This window comes from Crocodylus siamensis, chromosome 1, assembly GCF_052110815.1.
Source record: "Crocodylus siamensis isolate JL-2025a chromosome 1, ASM5211081v1, whole genome shotgun sequence".
In the NCBI taxonomy this organism is placed as follows: Eukaryota; Metazoa; Chordata; order Crocodylia; family Crocodylidae; genus Crocodylus; species Crocodylus siamensis.
This window is the reverse complement of record NC_143395.1, coordinates 418,140,453-418,158,827: the sequence shown is the minus strand read 5'-3', so window position 1 is coordinate 418,158,827 and position 18,375 is coordinate 418,140,453. Positions and strand designations below refer to the sequence as shown.

Here is an 18,375-nt window from a genome sequence, read left to right as displayed (position 1 = left end):
AAATGCTTTCTTTCTACAGGGGAGGGCATGGGCGGAAATCTCAGTATACCACATCCTTCCACCTCTCCCCATGGCAAATCACACTGCTGAGTGCTAGCCCACCCAGAGAAGCAGATGCAAATCATGTTCACACATGTGTATTTTATACAACAGATTGCTCTGTGCAACAAGCACAGAGATGGAGGAAAGTTTTCAGTTCCACATAATGCTTTACAGGGCAGTTCAAAAGCAGGATAAAATGCACAGAAACCAATGACCAGAAACAAAAGGACAGTCCCAGGATGCACATTTTGTACTGTGAAACAAAACAATCACCAAAAAATGCTTCTTTTCTGTAAACCCCTACTATAAATGTCCAGCGATCCAGGAGACGAGCAGTACGCTTACTACAAGCTCTACTACACATTGGTTTTGACCTCATGCTACTATGCCTGAGAAAGAGCTAAGGCAGACCTGTAGATGGAAAAATAAGCAGTCATTCCATTTAGTTATCTAGCAATGGACCTTTACATGCCAAATACTACCTAAAGCTGTAGTATTTATAGATACCAATTATGACCAAATGCAGAATAAGGTGCACATTTCACACCTGAACAATACTGTACCTTGTCGGCAGGCAGTATGTCCTCTAATGTTATTTGTATTTATGCAATAAACTTTAATCTCAAACAATTTCAGAGCCCATATACACACACACTGCCATTAACATGCTGCCAAACTCTGGTGTGGGAGATGGCAACTGGGCAGATAAGCTGCGCAACATTATATTCCAGGACAAGAAGTACCAGCCAAAAAGACTGGACTTCTTGGAGAAACATCACAGCATCTTTAACATCCCTGAAGAGGTACTTTTTAATATGACATGAGAAGAATCCACATACAGCGAGCTCATTATATGCAGCACAGAAGGCTGATGGGCTGAGATGACTGCTGTAGTTTGAACCTGCAGGGAGCACAAATAGCTCAAGTCCAACTCTTATAATACTAAAACATGCATAGTTCTACAGGCTAACCGCTGATGCACAAGATATGCACGAAACAAAGGTATGCATGTCTCTGAGCCCTGTAAGTGGGGCAGTGGTCAATCAGATTCACACCCAATGCTAATCTTCCTTTAGAGAGGCAGACAGGGCTGCTCCATTTGCCTTCCCAGTGAGTTTCTAATGCCTTGGAGTCAAACTGATCGATGGGGAGCTCATTTAAAAGGGTCAGACCACAGTCACCTCTTTCATGTTATCCCATGACAAGAAAGATATCTTGCAAGTCCCACCCAGCTGCTGATACAGAACTGAGCAGCTTTTGAGAGCCTGTAACTAGCTCTACCTTCCCATGATTTTTCCTTCAGTGACAGAACTCAGCCCTAGCAAGAAGGATGATTTTCTTTTTGTGAATATCGAAGTAGTGAAGCTTATGGTTTCACAGGGCCAAGCATGAAGCAATCAGCTGGATATAGTAAGGCAAGCTGCTGGATTTTGTCTGGCACCTCTTGAACGGCTGACTCCGGTGCATTCAAATACAATCTGGTGCCTTGCTCCTGCCTTATTAGTAAGACAACACAGACACATGCAAGATGCATATGCCACAAGTTCATATTTAGCCTCTGCACAAAGAGACTGTTGTTGAAGACATTCAATTATAAAAAAGGAACCCTTAAAAAGTCCACATGGGTCAGACATTTCTTGCGCTTGTGCAACTTCCCAAAGGGACCAAACTTAGCACGTGCTGAACACAAGAGAGAAGCTTGAATCCTTGGTCTTAGATTTAACAGCCTGCAGAGTTCAGCCCCCAGCATCACAGATCCTTTTCCCTCTTCCACTTAGTCCATCTCCTCCCATGCCTCTTCTCATAACCACCTTCTTCCTAGGGTACTGATCCCCTTGGAGCAGCATCCTGTTTCCTGTGCTATGGCCACCTTGTCCACTTCAAGTTTCCTCCGCACATACTTACAACCTTAAGCCTTCTAATAACACTCTTTTCTAAGAGGCCGGCTCCCTCTAGCTATCAAGTACCGAGTGTACTGGATATCTTCATTGCTAACAAGCGTCATGAGCCAGAGAGCAGGTAATTTTAAACATTTCTGCCGTAATTAGCATGCTGACTGGTAGAACTGTGCCTGAATAGAAGGTGCACGAAGAAACTACTAACACACATATGGGTACCTTGCAGTATAGTGTGCAATGATGGAGATACTGTACCATTATGCCAGTTTAATTAGATCCTTCAGGTCATTTTAAATGGACACACCTCCTCCACCAATCTATGACAGCTCTCTTCCACTCTGGATCATCCATGACACATTGCCCAGAGCCTGGTAGGTGCTTTACTTGCCTGCAAGATGCATGCTGCATACAGGATGCACATACTTTCATCTTGCTTTTCCCCACACAGAAACCCACTAGCCCAGCTACAGTCACAATGAGATGAAGAGACAAGCACTAACCCAATACTCTGACACTGCCCTGACAAACGAGGCAAGCTCTTAAGCAGGGGATTAAACTCTGCACTGCTCCGAGATGCGAGGGCACTAACATCTGGTGTCATGATCCCCTTTGTGATCCTGCTTACCTAGCGCAAATGGCATAGCTGGCTATACAGAGCCCAGGCACAGAGCAGTCATTATGAAGATTAACAACAATGCTGTGTTTTAAAGACAAGGGCAGCTTTAGCAAGTGCCATGGCTCATGGCTGTGAGAGATCCCAGTTAACAGTGAAGGGTCTTATCTGCTGAGGAGAGGCCAGCAAGCAGGGACTGTTACAAGAGAGAGACGAAGCAGCCAATCTTATGTTAGCGCTATGATGTGATTCTGCACCTGGTGATGGTTGTAAGAGAGAAAGAAGCACTGGGAACAAAGACAGCAAGAGCATGCCTGCGCCCCTAACTCCAGACAGCGTCGATCTGCTGACCACCACTTCACCTGCCAGCTAGGCCCCCTGCCTGCCAAGAGCAGAGCACTAACCCTGGCCCCGAGCCCCTGGGGGCAGACCCTGGCTCATCTTGCTTACTCCACCAACACGGCAGGAATGACTCTCCTCCCCAGGAGAAGCTCATGAGATGTCCCACCACCACGCTCAGCAGAGAGAAAGTGCAGAGAGGTGTCAGCAGTGACCAGAGGGAGCAGAACTTTCTGCTGCGGTGCACTGCAACCCCAGACCCCCACAGCACACTGCGACCTCAGAGCTCACCCAGCAATTCAGACACCAAGACCCCCCAAAGGAGTGGGGTGATGTGGCTTGGTGGGCAAGACTGCAGCCCCCACAGGCACCTCCCAGCCCCCACCAGGAACTGGGGCAGGCCCCCAGCACCCTGGAAACAACCTGGGCCTGGGAGTGCCCGAGGGAAGGTCCCCAGTGCTGAGGGCCACGCTCCCCTGACACCCAGGGATGCTGCTCCTTGCATGCCCCAACCCAGAGACCCTGCCCCCCTCAGGGCTCCACTCACCACCTAGCACCCACCCCAGCACTGCCCCCACCCCCCCAACCCAGAGACCCTGCCCCCCTCAGGGCCCTCCACATCCCCTACTCCCGGGCCCCCCCAGAGCTCCCCGATCCAGGGACTATGCACCCTGCCCCGCCTTGGGGCTCCCATCATCCCCTGCCTTATGTACTGGCCCCCAGACCCCCCACCACTACCCTCAACCCACCCCCGCCCCGGGGACCCCACCCCCCACAGACCAGGTCCTCGCCCGGGGTCTGTTACCTCGTCCAGGTCCCGCTCCACGGCGCCTGCCACCTCCACCTCCACCACCGCCGCCATCTTGCCCGCCCACACAGCCGAGACGGAGACTTCCGCCAAGGCCCAGCCAATCAGCGGCCGCACTGGCCCGCCCGCCCTCCAATGGCCGCGCGTGGAGCCACGCACCTCCAATGGGAGAGCGGAGGGGGCGGGACCTCGCGGTCACGGAGCAGAGGGAGCGTCTGAAAATCACTATCATCGCACAGAGAGGAAAAAGCCCCCGAAGGAGCTGCGCAAGAGCGAACCCGTCCCTCAGGGTTTTCTATTTCTGTTTCTGGCCGACACGGTGCTGCCGATTCCGGGGTCTGCGTGTTCGGCGCGACTTTACGTTTTGGTTCGGGCGCGAGACATGGCTGATGCTCCCTGCTGCCGCCTAGTCGCGCTGGCAGTCCTGGCGGGGAGGACTACAAGGCCCAGCATGCCGCGCGCCCCCCTGACCTTTCACCCCGTCGCAGCCCGCCCGCCAAGACAAGAAGATTTATGGGATGTCCCCCCGGGTGGGGGTGAGAGCTGTGGAGTGGGGAAACAACCAAAATATCTAAATATTAAAATAAGCCTAAACGCCCCCGGAAGTGCGTTGAGGCCACGCCCCAGTGGGGGGGTTAAAGGTCACACTTTTTGGCGGGAGATCGGGTAGTAGCTGTGTCTTGAGCTGGAGGAGGGGGTAAGGGTGGACGGGACGGGACGGGACGGGACGGGACGGGACAGAGGTTAAAGGTCAGGTCTTGGGCTGCGAAGGGCGGTGTACATATTCTTGGGGGAAAGGGGCATTTTAGGGGTGAGGTCAAAGGTCAGGCCCTGGGTGGGGAAGGGCTGTATGCATATCCTTGGGGGTGGGGGGTTGGACCCACATGGCATCCTGGGGAGGGGTCAAAGGGAGAAGAGCAACTTTGGGGTGGGGTCAAAAGTCAGGCCCTGGGCTGGGACTTGCAGCGATGCCCCCTGGTAGAAGTGGTGCGGGGATGTTTTGTGGGTGCGATGACTTGGTTGCTTCGGCGTCCTCGAGTACAAATGGCAGCAGGGGGAATGGGATCCAGTTGACTTCTTTACATAAGATCACCAGTGGGTTTCCCACAGGGTCTGTGGGGCATGTCTGGGCATGAGAGCTCCAGTGGAAATGATGGTTGGTTGTTTCTGTTCTAGACACCTCCCTTGTGGGCCGGATAGTGCTGGGCGCTGTACAGACATGGAGCTAAAAGTCAGCCTTGCCTCTGTGGAGCTTGGCAAGAAGCCATGGGTAGACTGGAGAGCATGAGGAAGCACTAAGGCAGTTTCTTACCTATTGCAATACCAAGGCCCTGTCTCCCTTGCTCCTTACTGGAGGTATGTTATAGAGCAAGGTTGTCATACTTTCCTGGGGCCCCTGGCTGGATCTGTACCGAGGGGCTTTCTGGGTTGGGTTGTCCTGAGGGATTGCCCACCCTGGCAGTGGTGCCATTGAAGGGTCTGGCAGCAACTGCAGGTATGGGAAAGTGAGTCCAGGGACAGCAGCAGCAAGCTAAACTCACACCCTGCAACCATCAGTAGGTTGCCAGTAGTGCTGCAGGCTGGATAGAGAGGTTCCGTGGGCCAGATCCAACCTGCAGGCCATATGTTTGTTACTCCCGTTGTACATTATTCTTCCATAGGCTGCTTTGGAGGGCTGTGGAGTATGAGAGGGGTCAGAATGGATGATTTTGTGGACCTTCATGGACAAATGGGTGCCTATAAGTAAAGGGGACTGGACTTGGTGAGGCCCTTTCCAGTCCTATATATCTCTGGTAGTTGGTGGTTGCAGCACATCCCTTGCTTAGCTGTTCTCAAGGCGGTGGGTTCATGTGGTTTTGTTGCTGCTTTTGTTTTTAAAGAGTTGCCACAAAAGGGAGTTCTAAGCAGGGTTTTGATTCAATTTTATTAATGTCGCAGGAAGCTCTCAGTCGGAGGGGTTGAATAGGCAGGCAAGGGAGGCTGGTGCTATGGGTTGGTTTGTGGCAAGATTAAGCTTTTGATAGACAATTTGTGGTGTTAAGTAAGGTGGAGAGATGCTGTGAAAGGCCTTGAAAGTGAAGATATGCAGACTTGTATTTGTGATAGAGGAGAGCAAGCAGGGGAAAGATGCTGAAGGAGGTTTGCTATGTCCTAGGAAGACTGTGGTGTTTGCAGCAGACATCAGAATGGATGGGAGTCTGTCAGACTGCGTTTGAGGGCAGAAAAATGATGTTGCAGTGATCCAGATGTAAGGGGTGTTAGCTGTGTGAGTGAATAGGCACGGTGGTGTCTTAGAGAAGTTATGTGCGACGAATTGGCAAGCCTGATCAGGATGATCTAGGCATAGTGATACCCATGGTAGAAAATAAGCATTTCCCAGGCTTTTGGGCTTTGGTTGCTCCTACCCCCATTCCCCTACACTTTTTCTGCTATATATGTCATGGTGTTTTTAAGCTTCCCCAGAGGCATTGGGTGTTAGTTACAGCTAAGGCTGGGGTGTGCCGATTCTCCTGCTAGGAACAAAGCTGGAGGTTCCTGGCTAGACAGTCTTTCCCTTCTGCTCAGGGTCAGACCGAGGCCATATTTGGAGTCGGGAAGAAATTTTACCCCGTGGCCAGATTGGTAGAGAGAGGGGCGGGGGGCTTGCCTTTCTTTGTAGCTGGGGCATGATCTTTGTCTGGGATCTCTTAGGCATATATTGACAACAGTTCATAGAAGCAGGACATTGGCTGTTGTGGTTACTCTGCCTTACCTGTGGCAGGTTAGGTCTATATTGTGTCAGGGTTGAGGGTAGTCTTATGTAGAGTTTGTTATGGTTGTCTGGGATGGCTTGGACAGGGCTGATCCTGCCTCTGGCAGGGGGGTTGGACTAGACGTGACCCCCGGAGGTCTCTTCTAACTCTGCTTCGCTATGACTTGGGTCCAAATGCCAGGAACTTCAGAGAAGCATCTGAGCCAGTGTGGCTGCAGATTGCATGTTGGTTAATTGTACACGTGTCAGGAATAGATGGACATGAGATTTTCCTGGGATAGCTCCGTGCATTAGATGCTCTTAGTGTGTCTTGCCATTGTGTAGTGGGGAAGTGGGTAACAACCTGTTTTGCCTTGACGAGACAACTGACTTGTGACGAACAGCTGCAGACCACGCCTAAACAGCTGGAACTTTGCTGGTAGAGTTTTACATGCTTCTGGGAAATTTACCTACATTTGGGGAAATCCTCCACCAGATCAGGCAGAATTACTCCAGTTTTGGGGAGGAGTCTCTTGCCTGTGTCAACATGCCCTCTCTGTGTTCCTGAAATAAAATACGTGCAGAGAGATTTGCCTGGGTTAGTTAATTTACAAATGCTTCCACTTCCACCTGTGATCTGATGCAGAGAGAGGAGGACAGATGGGGCCTCGCGTTGACATGGGAATGCTCATCATTGCTCTTTGGTTTGTGCAGCAAGGGCTGCAATATACCCAAACCAAATCCTCCTGGGAAGGAAGAGGGAGGGAAACGAACATGCTCTGATCTTTGTGCCTGCTTCAGTTGCGGATTCCTTGGCAAATGCACCTGAAGTGAGACACGATGGAAACCCCTTCTGTCTCCCTTGTTTCTGCTAGGCACTGACGGCCCAGATGAGGTGACAGCCCCATCTCAGCAAACCCATGGGCAGCTGGGGTCTTAGGAGGACCAGGAATGGCTCCAGTTAAAATTAACCACGTGGTGTCCTTCACATCGCAGGTAATCCCAGGGCTTGCATCTTTAGTGGCCTTCATTTCATTGGGCCATGGGGGTTGCCAGGTCTCGCTGCAAGGATTTATGTCCCTCTGTTCCTCTGCTGGTATGGGTGGCTTCCCAGATGCTGAGGCTCTGATTTTCTAGTAAGGGGCCTAGCGGAAGGTGATTAAGGCATCTTTCTGGGGCTCCAGAATTTAAGTCCTGCTCCAGACTTGTGGCAGAGGCTGCAGCCAGCCAACCCTTCATTCAGGCTGGAGGACTGAATGCAGCTGTCAGCTACAGAAAGTGGAGTCCCTTAGATATGCCCCTGGCTGCTGCCTCAGGAGGGGCTTGGACCTTTCTGACTCTGGGTTGGTAGAAACTAAGATGGTGGAACAGGTGTGCTGTGGAGCACCAGCTGGGGCTTTGGCCCAGAGGATGGTGCTAACTGAAAACTGGATAATTTTTCTTCTTCTCTCAAGCTCTTGGGTGGTGTCTTTGGTTTGTGCTCTTAAGCCAATGTCATGCGTCACCCTAGAGGTGGCTGCACACTAGGAATGTGGGAGGCGTGATGTCCTCATATTGCGCCATGTGCTTTGAGGTCGTTACTGCTCATCTGCCCTTGTCTTTGCTTCTCCCCTCCACCTTCCCCGTATGGAGCAGGACCCCAAGCACCCAGTGGAGAACCTGCTCTGTGAGGACAGCCTTCGTCCCTGGCTGAGCTGTCCCCGGGACCGCAGCAGGCAGCTCAGACTGGAGCTGCAGTTGGAGCGGGCAAGTCCCATTGGCTACATAGACGTAGGTAAGGGAGAGGGAGAGACCAAGACCCCCGACCCTTTGAGGAGGAGTTTCAGTTGTGCCTATTTCAGCAAGGAAAACAAAGCCTGCAGGAGGTGTCTTGCCCAGAGCCGTGCAGTGAAGCATTGGGAAGGGCTCAAGACATCTCACGATGGCTCCTGAGCTGCATGTTCAGGCTTTGCTCAGACCTGATGGGGGGCTGTTCCCAAGTATAAATGTGCAGCTGGTTCCTGGGGCTGGGGAGCCAAAGCCAGTCTTATCCCTCCTTTGTTCACCACCTCTGGGAACTGGGGTGGGTCTTGCAGCTGGGCCAATCTTTGGCATTTCTGGCTTACTGCAGGCCAGGCCTCTCTCCTCCAGGTCAGGGTTGAGGCATGGGGCAGGCGTTCTCTCCTGCTGCCCAGCCTGGGACAGACAGAACTTGCCCCCAGGGTGGCAAGTCTCCCCTGGCGCCAGCATGGCTCCTCTCAGGGCTCCTGTATTGAACCTGGCTAGTGATGATGAAAGCCCAGCTGCTCTGAGCCTGACCTGACCTTCTCCACACCCTTGCCCAGGGAACTGCGGTTGCGCCTTCCTGCAGATTGAGGTGGGGCGCTCATCTTGGCCTCTAGACCAGCCCTATGTCACCCTACTGCCCAGCACCACACTCATGACACCGGCGGACTCGAAGCTGGACCAGAACCGCTTGGGGGTCCGCATGTTCAAAGAAGGTAGAAGAGGATCTGGGAGAAAAAGGTGGTGGGGTGAAGCGGGGTAGGTCTGAAGGGTGGGGCTTCCTAGGTAGTGCCCCATCACGCCTGCCTTCCTGAGCCCTCTCTGGCCCCGGAGGCAAGGTAATGGATTGGGTGACTACAGCAGGAAGTGGGGGAGTGGAGAGGCTGGCAGGCAGGAGGATGCCAGGCGCCAACAGTTTGGCAGAAAGGCTGCTAGCAAGCAGTAGGACAGAGTCCAGGAGTGAACTTCTCCCTACATCCCTCCCTGTCGCTGTCCGTAGGGGATTTCCTGGCCAGTGCGAAAGGCGAGAAGTGGGATCGCCTGCGCGTCACCTGCAGCCAGCCTTTCAACAAGCAGACCCAGTTCGGCCTCTCCTTCCTGCGCCTCCGCACCCCACTGGACCCTGACCCCAGCCAGGCAGCACCGGTGCCACAGCACAGCTCAGTAGGTGCCTTAGGGTAGTGCCTGGGTCCCCTCCTTTCCAGCGCAGCTCCTGGGGCTTCCTCTTGGTGCTGGTGCAGCCGATACTCTTGCCCACTGGCCATATTGGGAACAGGTGGTGCTGAGGCTCCTGAAGTCCTGACGGGCTTCCGTAGTAAGGTGCGCTAGGCTGCAGAGGGAGGCAACTGCTCACCCAGCCCTTGCAGTGCAACCCTCCGTTGCATTCTCCAGGCCGCAGGGTTGCCATTAAGCTATTCAAGGGTCCAGATTACATCACATGACACACCTTCCTGGTATGTGTGTGTTGTCCCAGGCCCCAGTGTCTTAACTCCTCATTGCAGGGGGAAGATAAGAGGGGTGCAATGCTGCTTTCAAATGCATTAGCCTGGCCTAGTCTCTTGGATCTCTGCTGCATGTCTGGTTGGGAACTGGGGGAAGGGTCCCTGTCTTGGTCTGCAGTCACATTTCCCTCTCCTGCAGGAGCTGACTGCTAGCCCCTGGCTTGCCAACCCTGCTTTCCGCCGGACGTTTTTCCCTGAGGCACAGCCGTGAGTTGCCTGGACAGGGAGCCCAGGGGGTGCATTGGGAGCCCTCGGTCTGGGCTGGAGGCAGTGGCTAGGTTGGCCTGCTGGGCCCTGGGAGCTGGCTCAGTGCTGGTGTCTCTGGCTCAGGCTGGAGATTTCTTGAGGTCACCAGGTGCCTGTCTGTGATGCAGGAGCACGGAGCAGCAGGAGAAGCTGAGGAGCTGCCTGCAGCAGCTGGAGCCTGGCTCTGGGTCCCATTCCCGCAGCCCAGCTGGTCTCAGCCGGACAGCTAGGATGGTGCTGTCAGCAACCCAGGCCCGTGCCTGCCCACCTCCACCTGTGCCCAGCATGAGCTCTCCTGCTGCTGATGGCCTGGAGCAGCAAGCCCAAGACCTAGCTGTGAGCCCCACGGCATCAGGTGAGAGGAGCTGGGGCGTTACATAGGAGTGAGGATGCTGTAGCGCCAGTGCCAGAGCCGTCCTGCCAGGGAGTGGGAGCTGATTCTCTCTACACAGAGGATGGTGGATGGGGGTGTAGCACAGACCCTCTAGCTCTGCCCAGGGGCTGCTCCTGCAGGGGCATTGCCAAGGACTGGGTCGGGGAGGCCTGGGTAGATCCCTGCCCTGCCCTTTACCCTTTGGCTGGTGAGAGGAGTGCTGTTAGGTTGCTTGGCCCAGGGCAGGTTGGCTCTAATGGTCTCCCCAGACCTGCTTTGTCACCCCAACATCTGGGGGCTGGGCCAAGGCTGTGCCATCCCCATCGGCTCCCCTGAGCAGTGGGCTGTTGCTTCTGCTCTTGGGTATCTGAAGATCCCAGGGGAGCTTGCTGTGGGCACTGCCTGGTTCACTTCCCTCCCCGTGCTTTGCCAGCCCCTGTCCTGCTCCAGCCAGGTCCCCCACATCAGGCTTTCCCTAGTCACCCAAGAGCCTCCAACTCTGGCCCCACAGGGTCAGCTCCCAGGCGCTGCTCAGCTGGCTGGCTTCCCTCCTGCCCCAGCATATCCCTGCAAGTCCTGGGTCCGTGCCTGTGTTCAGAGATGGATCTTGGTGGTCTTGAAGTATGTGGAGCTTCTGTTCCCCAGGCACCAAACAGCCTGTCTAGGATCCCCCTACACAGACAGTGTGGTCAGCAGAGTGTGACAAAGTGGGCTAGCAGGTCAAGCACTGGACTGAGGCTTACTTTCTGGCTCTGGCTCTGTCCTCAGTCTGCTGGGTGATCTTGGGTGAGTCCCTGTGCCTTGGTTTCCCCATCTCTGAACTGAGACTCACGATACCTTCTTTGCAAGGCTCTTCTCGGCAGAACGTCTCCAGGTGGGTTAGAGGAGGGTGTGACGGCCATTGTTTGCTCCCCAGGCCCCATGCAGGACATCCAGGCCCCTCCAGCCCTGAGGACACCTACGAAGTCAAGCAGGAAACAGAGATCACAGGGGCCCTGGGGCAGGTGAGTGGCTGCATCCATTGCATCCTTCCTTGCCTCCAGTGCATGCCAGTCCCCACTCCAGAGTTCATTTTTGAGCCCAGCATCCATGCTCCCCCTGGATGGATTTTCTAAGACAAGTTGGCCCTTGACTTTCTGGGCTGCACAGGGCGAGGGAGACGCAATTGTTCCTGGAACTCTTCTCTGTAGGTCTCCGCTGGCCTCCTCTGCTCAGGAAGGGACACGGGGAAGAACCAGGGGCCGGGGCCGAGGCCGAGGAGGAAGAAGGCCCAGCAGGCAGGGGAATGATAAAGAGGAGAACAGACGAGGAATGGAGATGGGCACCTGCCCCATCTGTGCAGGTGAGTGTCCTGCGCACGGGCTGTGGGTTGTGAGCATCCTCCAGCACATGTCATCCTGCCCTAGTCAGCCTGTGCAGAGCCCTTCAGGTGTGCCTGACATGCAGCACACCTCAGTGGGAATGATACTCACCTCTGAGATGCAGCCCCATCTGGGATGGAGTACAACCTGCGTCTCCATTGATGTGGCCTAGGGAAAGGGTGAACGGCAGCTTGCTGTCTACGTCCATTGCAAATGTGATGCCAACAGAGATGGTTGGTTCAGGATCCTGGTTCTATTCCTCCTCCAGACCCTGGGCTAAGAGCTGATCACAGAATGGATGGAAGGGAATGTTCTCATCCCAATTTTTGAAGCCAGTGGCCAAACCAGAAAATCAAGAAAATGATGTGTGTCAAGTTATCTCATAGCACGTGTGACCAGAGCAGGGAGGTTTGGGTTCCAGGTTGTTTAACCTCTTATTTTATCTCTTAAACTTGAATTCAAATATCAGGCTTGGAATGCAAGTGTTTTGAAATGGACTGTCCAAGCATTTCATTTTAGAAATGTCGAAACCAAATGAATTTCCTAAGTTTGTTTGTTTGTTATTTTTATTCCCCACCCCCCGATTAGGGCTCAGGCTGGGATTCAAACCAACCTCAATAAACTGGAGAACTGGTTAGAAATCAACTTCATTAAATTTAAGAGAGACAACTGTGTGCATTTGGGACTGTACAAATAGACTGGGGAATGAGGGGCTAGGCTGCGGCACTGCAGAGAAGGGCCCAGGGTAACAGCCATAAGCTGAATATGATACAATAACATGTTCTTGTTGCAAAAAAAACCCAACAACATCCTGGGTTGCTGCTCTATCCAGCACTGGGGAGGCGTTGCCTGGAGTTATGTGTCCAGTTTTGGGCCCCTTACTTCAAGAAAGCTATGGAAAGATTGGAAAGAGTCTGGTAGAGAGCAACAAACATTATTAGAGGCCTGGGAAAAACGTGACTTAAGAAGAAAGGCTGGAAGAACTGGGGTTGTTTAGGCTGAAGAAGAGAAGACTGATGGGGACATTCTTCCAGTCCCTGGCAGGTAGTTATATGGAGGATGGTGATAGACTATTCTCAGTGGTAACAAGAGAGGACAAGGAACAAGATTGTGAACTTCAGCAGGGGAAATTTAGGATGGAGATTAGGAAGAACTTTCTCATCCTGAGGGTGGTTGTGCACTGGAACAGGCTGCCTGGAACAGGTGTGGAGTCTCCATCCTTGTCTGGGCTGGTTAGGGTAGGGCTGATGCTGTCTGGAGTAGGGAGTTGGGCTCGACATGACTGAACATCCCTACCAGCCCTGCTTTTCTGTGACAGTCCTGTTTTCTCTCTTCCCCACTGCAGGTTGCTTCCGCATGGATCTCCTTCCTGCTCATGCCTCTGCCTGTGGGGAAGATGACGTCTTTCCAGGCCCAGACCGGCCTTGGGAGAATCCCCCAGGCCAGGAGCCCCCAGAGGCCTGGGTGCTGTGCCCCATCTGTGAGCTGCAGTTCAGTAGCATGGAGGTGGAGGAGCATGCCAGCACCTGTGGGGAGGAGGCAGGAGCCCTGGACTCTCAGCCATGGACCTGGGTTGAATAGGACTGGGCGGGACAGTTGGAACTTAGGTAGCTCTTCCTGCCTTGTTTTGATCTGTACGTGTGAGCACCACACTCGCCATCAGGCCACTGGGGCTCAGGAGCCTTGCCACAGCCATTGTGGGCTGTGTGCCTATCTCGGGTGCATCTCTGTTGCTCACAGCAGGAATGGGTTTGGCCCTAGCATGTTGTCTGCTTATCCAGGGTGGGAAGCAGATCCTCCTGTCTTCAGGCAGGCATGTTTAGGCTTCCCTGGACTGTGCAGCTCCTGGTTTTGAAGGCAATAGCTGCTTGTGTTTGTCCTGGGGCATGAGCTGGAATCTGGACTTGTACTTCTCCCAGGCAAGAGGTTTCTGTTCTAAATCCCTAGGCTCCATCCCACAGGGGCAGTCAGTGGGTGCTGGGGGTGGCACAGCCTGGGGGGAATGGTAATATCAACCAGGTGCCCGTCCCTCACTTGTGTTGGTCCCTGTGGCTCTGATGCAGACAGCTGGAGGGTTAGACTTGGTCATGTGTGCTGAAGCCAAGTGAAGTGAACACCATTGGCACTGACTGAGACCACTGGCCTCCTTTTCGCATATGAGGCAAGTTGTTGACTTTCATCCGAACACCTTGGATCGCCCAGCTCAGTCCGTGGATAAAAGGAGGGACATGCCCTTGCTCTTAGTAAAGAACCCTTTCAGTTCCTTGCTCAGATCCACCTCCCTTGGGCAGTGAAGCCTGTCAGGGGCTTTGGCTTTTGTGTACAAGCAGCCACGTCTCTTCTCCAAGTCCCCTTGGGAACAACACGTGATGCGGTGTGAATCTAGCAGCTGCCCTGCCATTTGTGTTGCATCTCTGTCCAGCAAATGCAATAAACTGTTCTTCATGCTGGGCTTGCTCTGGTTACTCAGCATTGCTTTCACTGGGGAGAGCTGTGGCTGGCATGTGAGCTGAGGAAACCACAGGCCCTCTTGCTCAAGGCATCTCAATGTCTGGTAGATATTAGTGATTTCAGATGTGCACACATACACCCATGCCTCTGCATGTCCCTTGTGGAGGACTCTAAAATTCCGATTTTCTCTCTGTAAAATAGGAAAACAGCTGCCAGGGCGTCACTTGGCAGGGGTCAGGGCTTGGATCTAGATCCAGAAAAGGGGCTTAGCTTGCTGAACACCCTCCACCCCCTCCTATTCCCCCATTGATTTCCATGGGAGTGGAGCTGCTGAAGGACCTCTCTGGCTCTTCAGGAGCTGAATTTGACTGTAGCCACATACTTGCTGCCCACACAGAAGGCGAGGTTATGGGTCATGCCTGGTCCTCACCCTTGTCCAGCTGGTGCATCACGGGCAGGTTTCCATCCTGGATGGTGCCAAGCAGACCCTGCGGGATCTTCAGTTTCCTGTTGATGATCTCCCTCCATTGATTCATAGATGTTAGGGTTGGAAGGGACCTCAGTAGGTCATCAAGTCCGACCCCCTGCCTCAGGCAGGAAAAAGTGCTTGGGGCCAGATGACCCCAGCTCTAGTTGGGTTGCTGTTGGGGAAGTGGAGCTGGTCAGATTGGGAGAGATCTTCGAGTTTCTCCCCCTGCCCAAGTCAGCCACAGGGCTGCCCACCCTGACCTGCTCAGCATCTCCCGTCATTGTGGCTGGGGACTGTGACCGTGGCCACGCGCCAGGCTGTTCTCCCTGCTGCAGTGGGGCTAGAATTCAGAAGCCTTGACCCCGAGGGCTGGTTTTAATTGCCTCAGCCCCTCCCTGTTGCAAGATATCGATGGTGCACGGAGCAGGCTTGCTTGGGGAAGTTGCAGCCTGCAACGCCTCTGGCCCTGGGGTAGGCAGGGATGGGCCCTCGGGCTCACCCAGCACAAGGAGAAGCCAGGCTTAAGCCCAGCTTGAGTGTGATGATCTAACCCTGCTCAGCGGCTGCCCGCTTTCCCTCCTCCATGGGTCCTAGCTCTCAGCTTTGGGCATCCTTCAGATGTGGTCCCTTCTGCGCCAGGCGCTTCGCGTGCATCTAGAAAGACCTGCTCCCTGCACCTTGGGGTTTGGGATTTCAAGAGAGCAGGGAATGGCTCCTTCCCCATGAGGGCAAGGTCATGATGAGGTACATTTTATGCATGTGCTTGTAAGCGGTTTGGCCCATGGAAGGGCTCATGGCGGTGGCAGCCTGGGGGTGTCATGGCAGGGCCTGTGCTGTGTGGTGCCGGCGAGGGCCGGGGGAGCCACAGCCATGGGGAGCCAGGCCTGAGGTGGACCCTGGAGGCAGGGGATGGGGCCTGGGTCACTGGGGTGAGGCTTGTGGCGAGCCAGTAGGAGGCGCTCCTGAGTTGAGCCGCCCACCTCCCTGCACCCGACCACCTTCCAGGCTCCGAATGCCTCCCTAGGGGCGCCTTAGGCTCGGCCGACCCCTCTCCCGGAGCACACTCGCTAGTCTGGGGGTAACGTCGCCCCCACCACCCTGAGAAGGGACTGTCTCGGCCCTGTGTCCTCGGGGAAACACAGGCCTAATAGTCCGACAGGTACTCGACCCGGTACAGGCACTTGGGGCATTTCCCCAAGTTAAGGGGGCAAAAAGCAAAGTCTCCCTTAGTCCGCAGACCTAAGGGGTCTCTTAGGCATAATTTAGACCCACCCCTCAATAAGTCTCCCTCACCGGTCAAAAAGGAGAACTTTATTGATTACAAGGGGTTCCGCAGGGCTCAGTCCTCGGGCCCGCACTGTTCAACATCATCAGCGATTTGGATGAGGGGGTAAAAAGCACCTGTTCAAATTTGCTGATGACACTAAGATGTGGGGGGACGTGGGCACAGTGGAAGGATGCAACAGGCTACAATCAGACCTCGACAGGTTACAAGGGTGGGCAGACAAGAATAGGATGGGTTTCAACACAGACAAGTGCAAGGTGATGCACCTCGGGAGGAACAACCGGCACCATACCTACAGGTTGGGGAACTCCCCTCTTGTCAGCACGGAGGCGGAAAGGGATCTGGGGGTCATCACTGACTCCAAGATGAGCATGGGCCGGCAGCGTGGGGACGCAGTCAGGAAGGCCAACCGCACCTTGGCATGCATCCACAGATGCATCTCGAGCAGGGCCAGGGAGGTGATCCTCCCCCTCTACGTGGCACTGGTCAGGCAGCAGCTGGAGTACTGTGTCCAATTCTGGGCGCCGCACTTCAAGAGGGATGTCGACAGCATGGAGAGGGTCCAGAGGAGGCCACTCACATGATCAGGGGACAACAGGGCAGGCCCTATGAGGACAGGCTGCGGGACCTGAACCTGTTCAGCCTCCAAAAGAGGAGGCTGAGGGGGATCTAGTGGCCTGTTATAAACTAGTGAGGGGGGATCAGCAGGCATTGGGGAAGTCACTGTTTCCCCGAGCACCGCCAGGAGTGACAAGGAATAACGGTCACAAGCTGGCAGAGGGTAGATTTAGGCTAGATATCGGGAGGCGCGACTTCACGGTCAGGGCAGCTAGGGCCTGGAACCAGCTTCCAAGGGAAGTGGTGCAGGCTCCCACCCTGGGGGTGTTTAAGAGGAGGTTAGATGAACACCTTGCTGGGGTCGTTTGACCCCGGTACTCTTTCCTGCCATGGCGGGGGGTCAGACTAGATGATCTGCTCGGGTCCCTTCCGACCCTACTAACTATGAAATTATAAGGGGTAGGGGAAACTAGGGTACAGGGTTGAGCAATATCTTAGAAATCCTAGAGAGCAAACAGTGTGGCTGAGGTAGCCTTTTGATCACGCATCTGTGTTACTGCCAGCTAGATATCTAATCCGATCGAGTAGCTTACTCACAAGCATCTTCCAGAGGTCTCCAGTTTCCCCTCTGGAGTCTGGGGGTGAGAGAGAGCTGGGTCCCGATGGCAAGGCTCCTCTGTCCCCCCTGCTTTGCTGCTGCTTCACCTCATGGCCGAAGACAGCAAGCCTCCTTCCCCCCAACCTATACAGCCCCTGTGACCTCATTCACCTGGGCCAGGGGAGGTCAGCCCCAGCTGGCTGTCAGCCAACCAATTTGAAATGCATCACCTGTTACCGGGCAGATTCCAGCTCCCCAGGTAGATGCCCCTCACCCAGGGGGCTGATGCCAGCCCCGTGGGCAGAGGGAGCAGGTTCCCCCCCTCAGGACTGCAGCCAGCTCAGGTCACCTAAAGAGACAGGCTGAGGTGTGACTCCTCCGTGCTGGCCCCTCTAATCACATAGTCACAGGGCAGAGATTTTGGGGAGAAACCAAGGTGGCTTCCTGCCACACTTCCCCCCTCTCTTAATAAAGCTTGGATCCGTAGCTTCACAGAGGTATGGAGACAAGCGTGCTAGTTTGGAGGGGTCACCTTTCGACCCTACAGAGAACTTACACCCCACATAATACTGATTTTACCAATAAAACATATAAAACATAACAGCACATTCAGGAACTTCCCCGCCCGAGCGCTCTCAAGCAGGCCTGAGTCCACCCGACCCACGACCCCGAGTCCTTTCGTGACAGGGCGTCTGGGACCACGTCCTGGCTTCCCTGGGTGTGCTCGACGGTGACGTCGAACTCCTGAAGCTGCCGGGCCCATCGCTGCGGCTTGGCAGTGGAGTCTTGCATCGTCTGCAGCCACCGCAGTGGGGCACGGCCCGGTAGGACGGTGAACGGCTGCCCCCATAGATAGGGCCTCAGCTTGTTCAGTGCCCAGACGATTGCCAGACGCTCCTTCTCCATAGACGACAGATTTCGCTCCCGAGGGATTAACTTCCGGCTGAGGTACACCACGGGGGGCCGCGTCCCTTGGTGCTCTTGTAGCAGTACGGCTCCTAGTCCTGCGTCGGAGGCGTCCGTGGCAACGTAGAAGGGTTCATCAAAGAGCGGTGCCTTCAGGATCGGGTGTTTGACCAGGGCGGCCTTTAGGGTGTCGAATGCTTCTTGGCACCCCGGCCTCCAGACCACGGGATCAGGGCTGCCCTTCTTGGTCAGCTCGTGTAGGGGAGCCACCGTCACCCCGAATCCCAGGACAAACAGTCTGTAATATCCGGCCAGGCCAAGGAAGGCTCTGACTTGCTTCTTGGTTTGTGGAGGCGGCCAGTCCTTAATGGCCTCGATCTTGTCCCATAAGGGAGCAATCTGACCTCCACCCACCCGATGTCCCAAGTATA

The 18,375-nt window shown here is 54.5% G+C and overlaps 2 protein-coding genes across 5 annotated transcripts in view; one reads left to right on the top strand and one right to left on the bottom strand.

Annotated features, from left to right (window-relative positions):
* The window catches only part of RNF121 (ring finger protein 121), a 53,680-nt gene extending 49,888 nt beyond the window's left edge, over window positions 1–3,792 (bottom strand). The window contains exon 1 of the mRNA XM_090030847.1: window positions 3,698–3,792. Within this exon, the coding sequence (XP_089886973.1) occupies window positions 3,698–3,754 (57 nt within the window). The 5' untranslated portion in view covers window positions 3,755–3,792. The remainder of the gene's footprint in view (window positions 1–3,697) is intronic.
* A 318-nt stretch (window positions 3,793–4,110) lies between these two features.
* Window positions 4,111–14,129, top strand: XNDC1N (XRCC1 N-terminal domain containing 1, N-terminal like). 4 transcript variants are annotated; one of them, XM_090030845.1, is made up of 11 exons: window positions 4,111–4,236; window positions 4,877–5,056; window positions 7,307–7,427; window positions 8,067–8,205; window positions 8,756–8,911; window positions 9,196–9,359; window positions 9,837–9,904; window positions 10,072–10,298; window positions 11,233–11,320; window positions 11,507–11,658; window positions 13,023–14,129. In XM_090030845.1, exons 3-11 carry the CDS (start codon window positions 7,383–7,385, stop codon window positions 13,256–13,258), a joined length of 1,275 nt encoding a protein of 424 aa, XP_089886971.1. In that variant the 5' UTR covers window positions 4,111–4,236; window positions 4,877–5,056; window positions 7,307–7,382; the 3' UTR covers window positions 13,259–14,129. The 4 variants fall into 4 exon arrangements, 3 of the variants coding, with proteins under 3 accessions (XP_089886971.1, XP_089886970.1, XP_089886972.1); XM_090030844.1 differs by lacking the exon at window positions 4,111–4,236 and adding an exon at window positions 4,323–4,397; XR_016439670.1 differs by lacking the exon at window positions 4,111–4,236 and having other exon boundaries at window positions 4,589–5,056; window positions 11,166–11,320; window positions 13,023–13,159.
* Window positions 14,130–18,375: the final 4,246 nt, after the last annotated feature.

Excerpts from the sequence above, each read along its gene's own strand:
- XNDC1N (XM_090030845.1), top strand. The coding sequence starts at position 7,383 with ATGGCTCCAGTTAAAATTAACCACGTGGTGTCCTTCACATCGCAG. Across the intron at positions 7,428-8,066 it reads TGGTGTCCTTCACATCGCAG|GACCCCAAGCACCCAGTGGA; the intron begins GTAATCCCAGGG and ends CGTATGGAGCAG. Across the intron at positions 10,299-11,232 it reads TGTGAGCCCCACGGCATCAG|GCCCCATGCAGGACATCCAG; the intron begins GTGAGAGGAGCT and ends TTTGCTCCCCAG.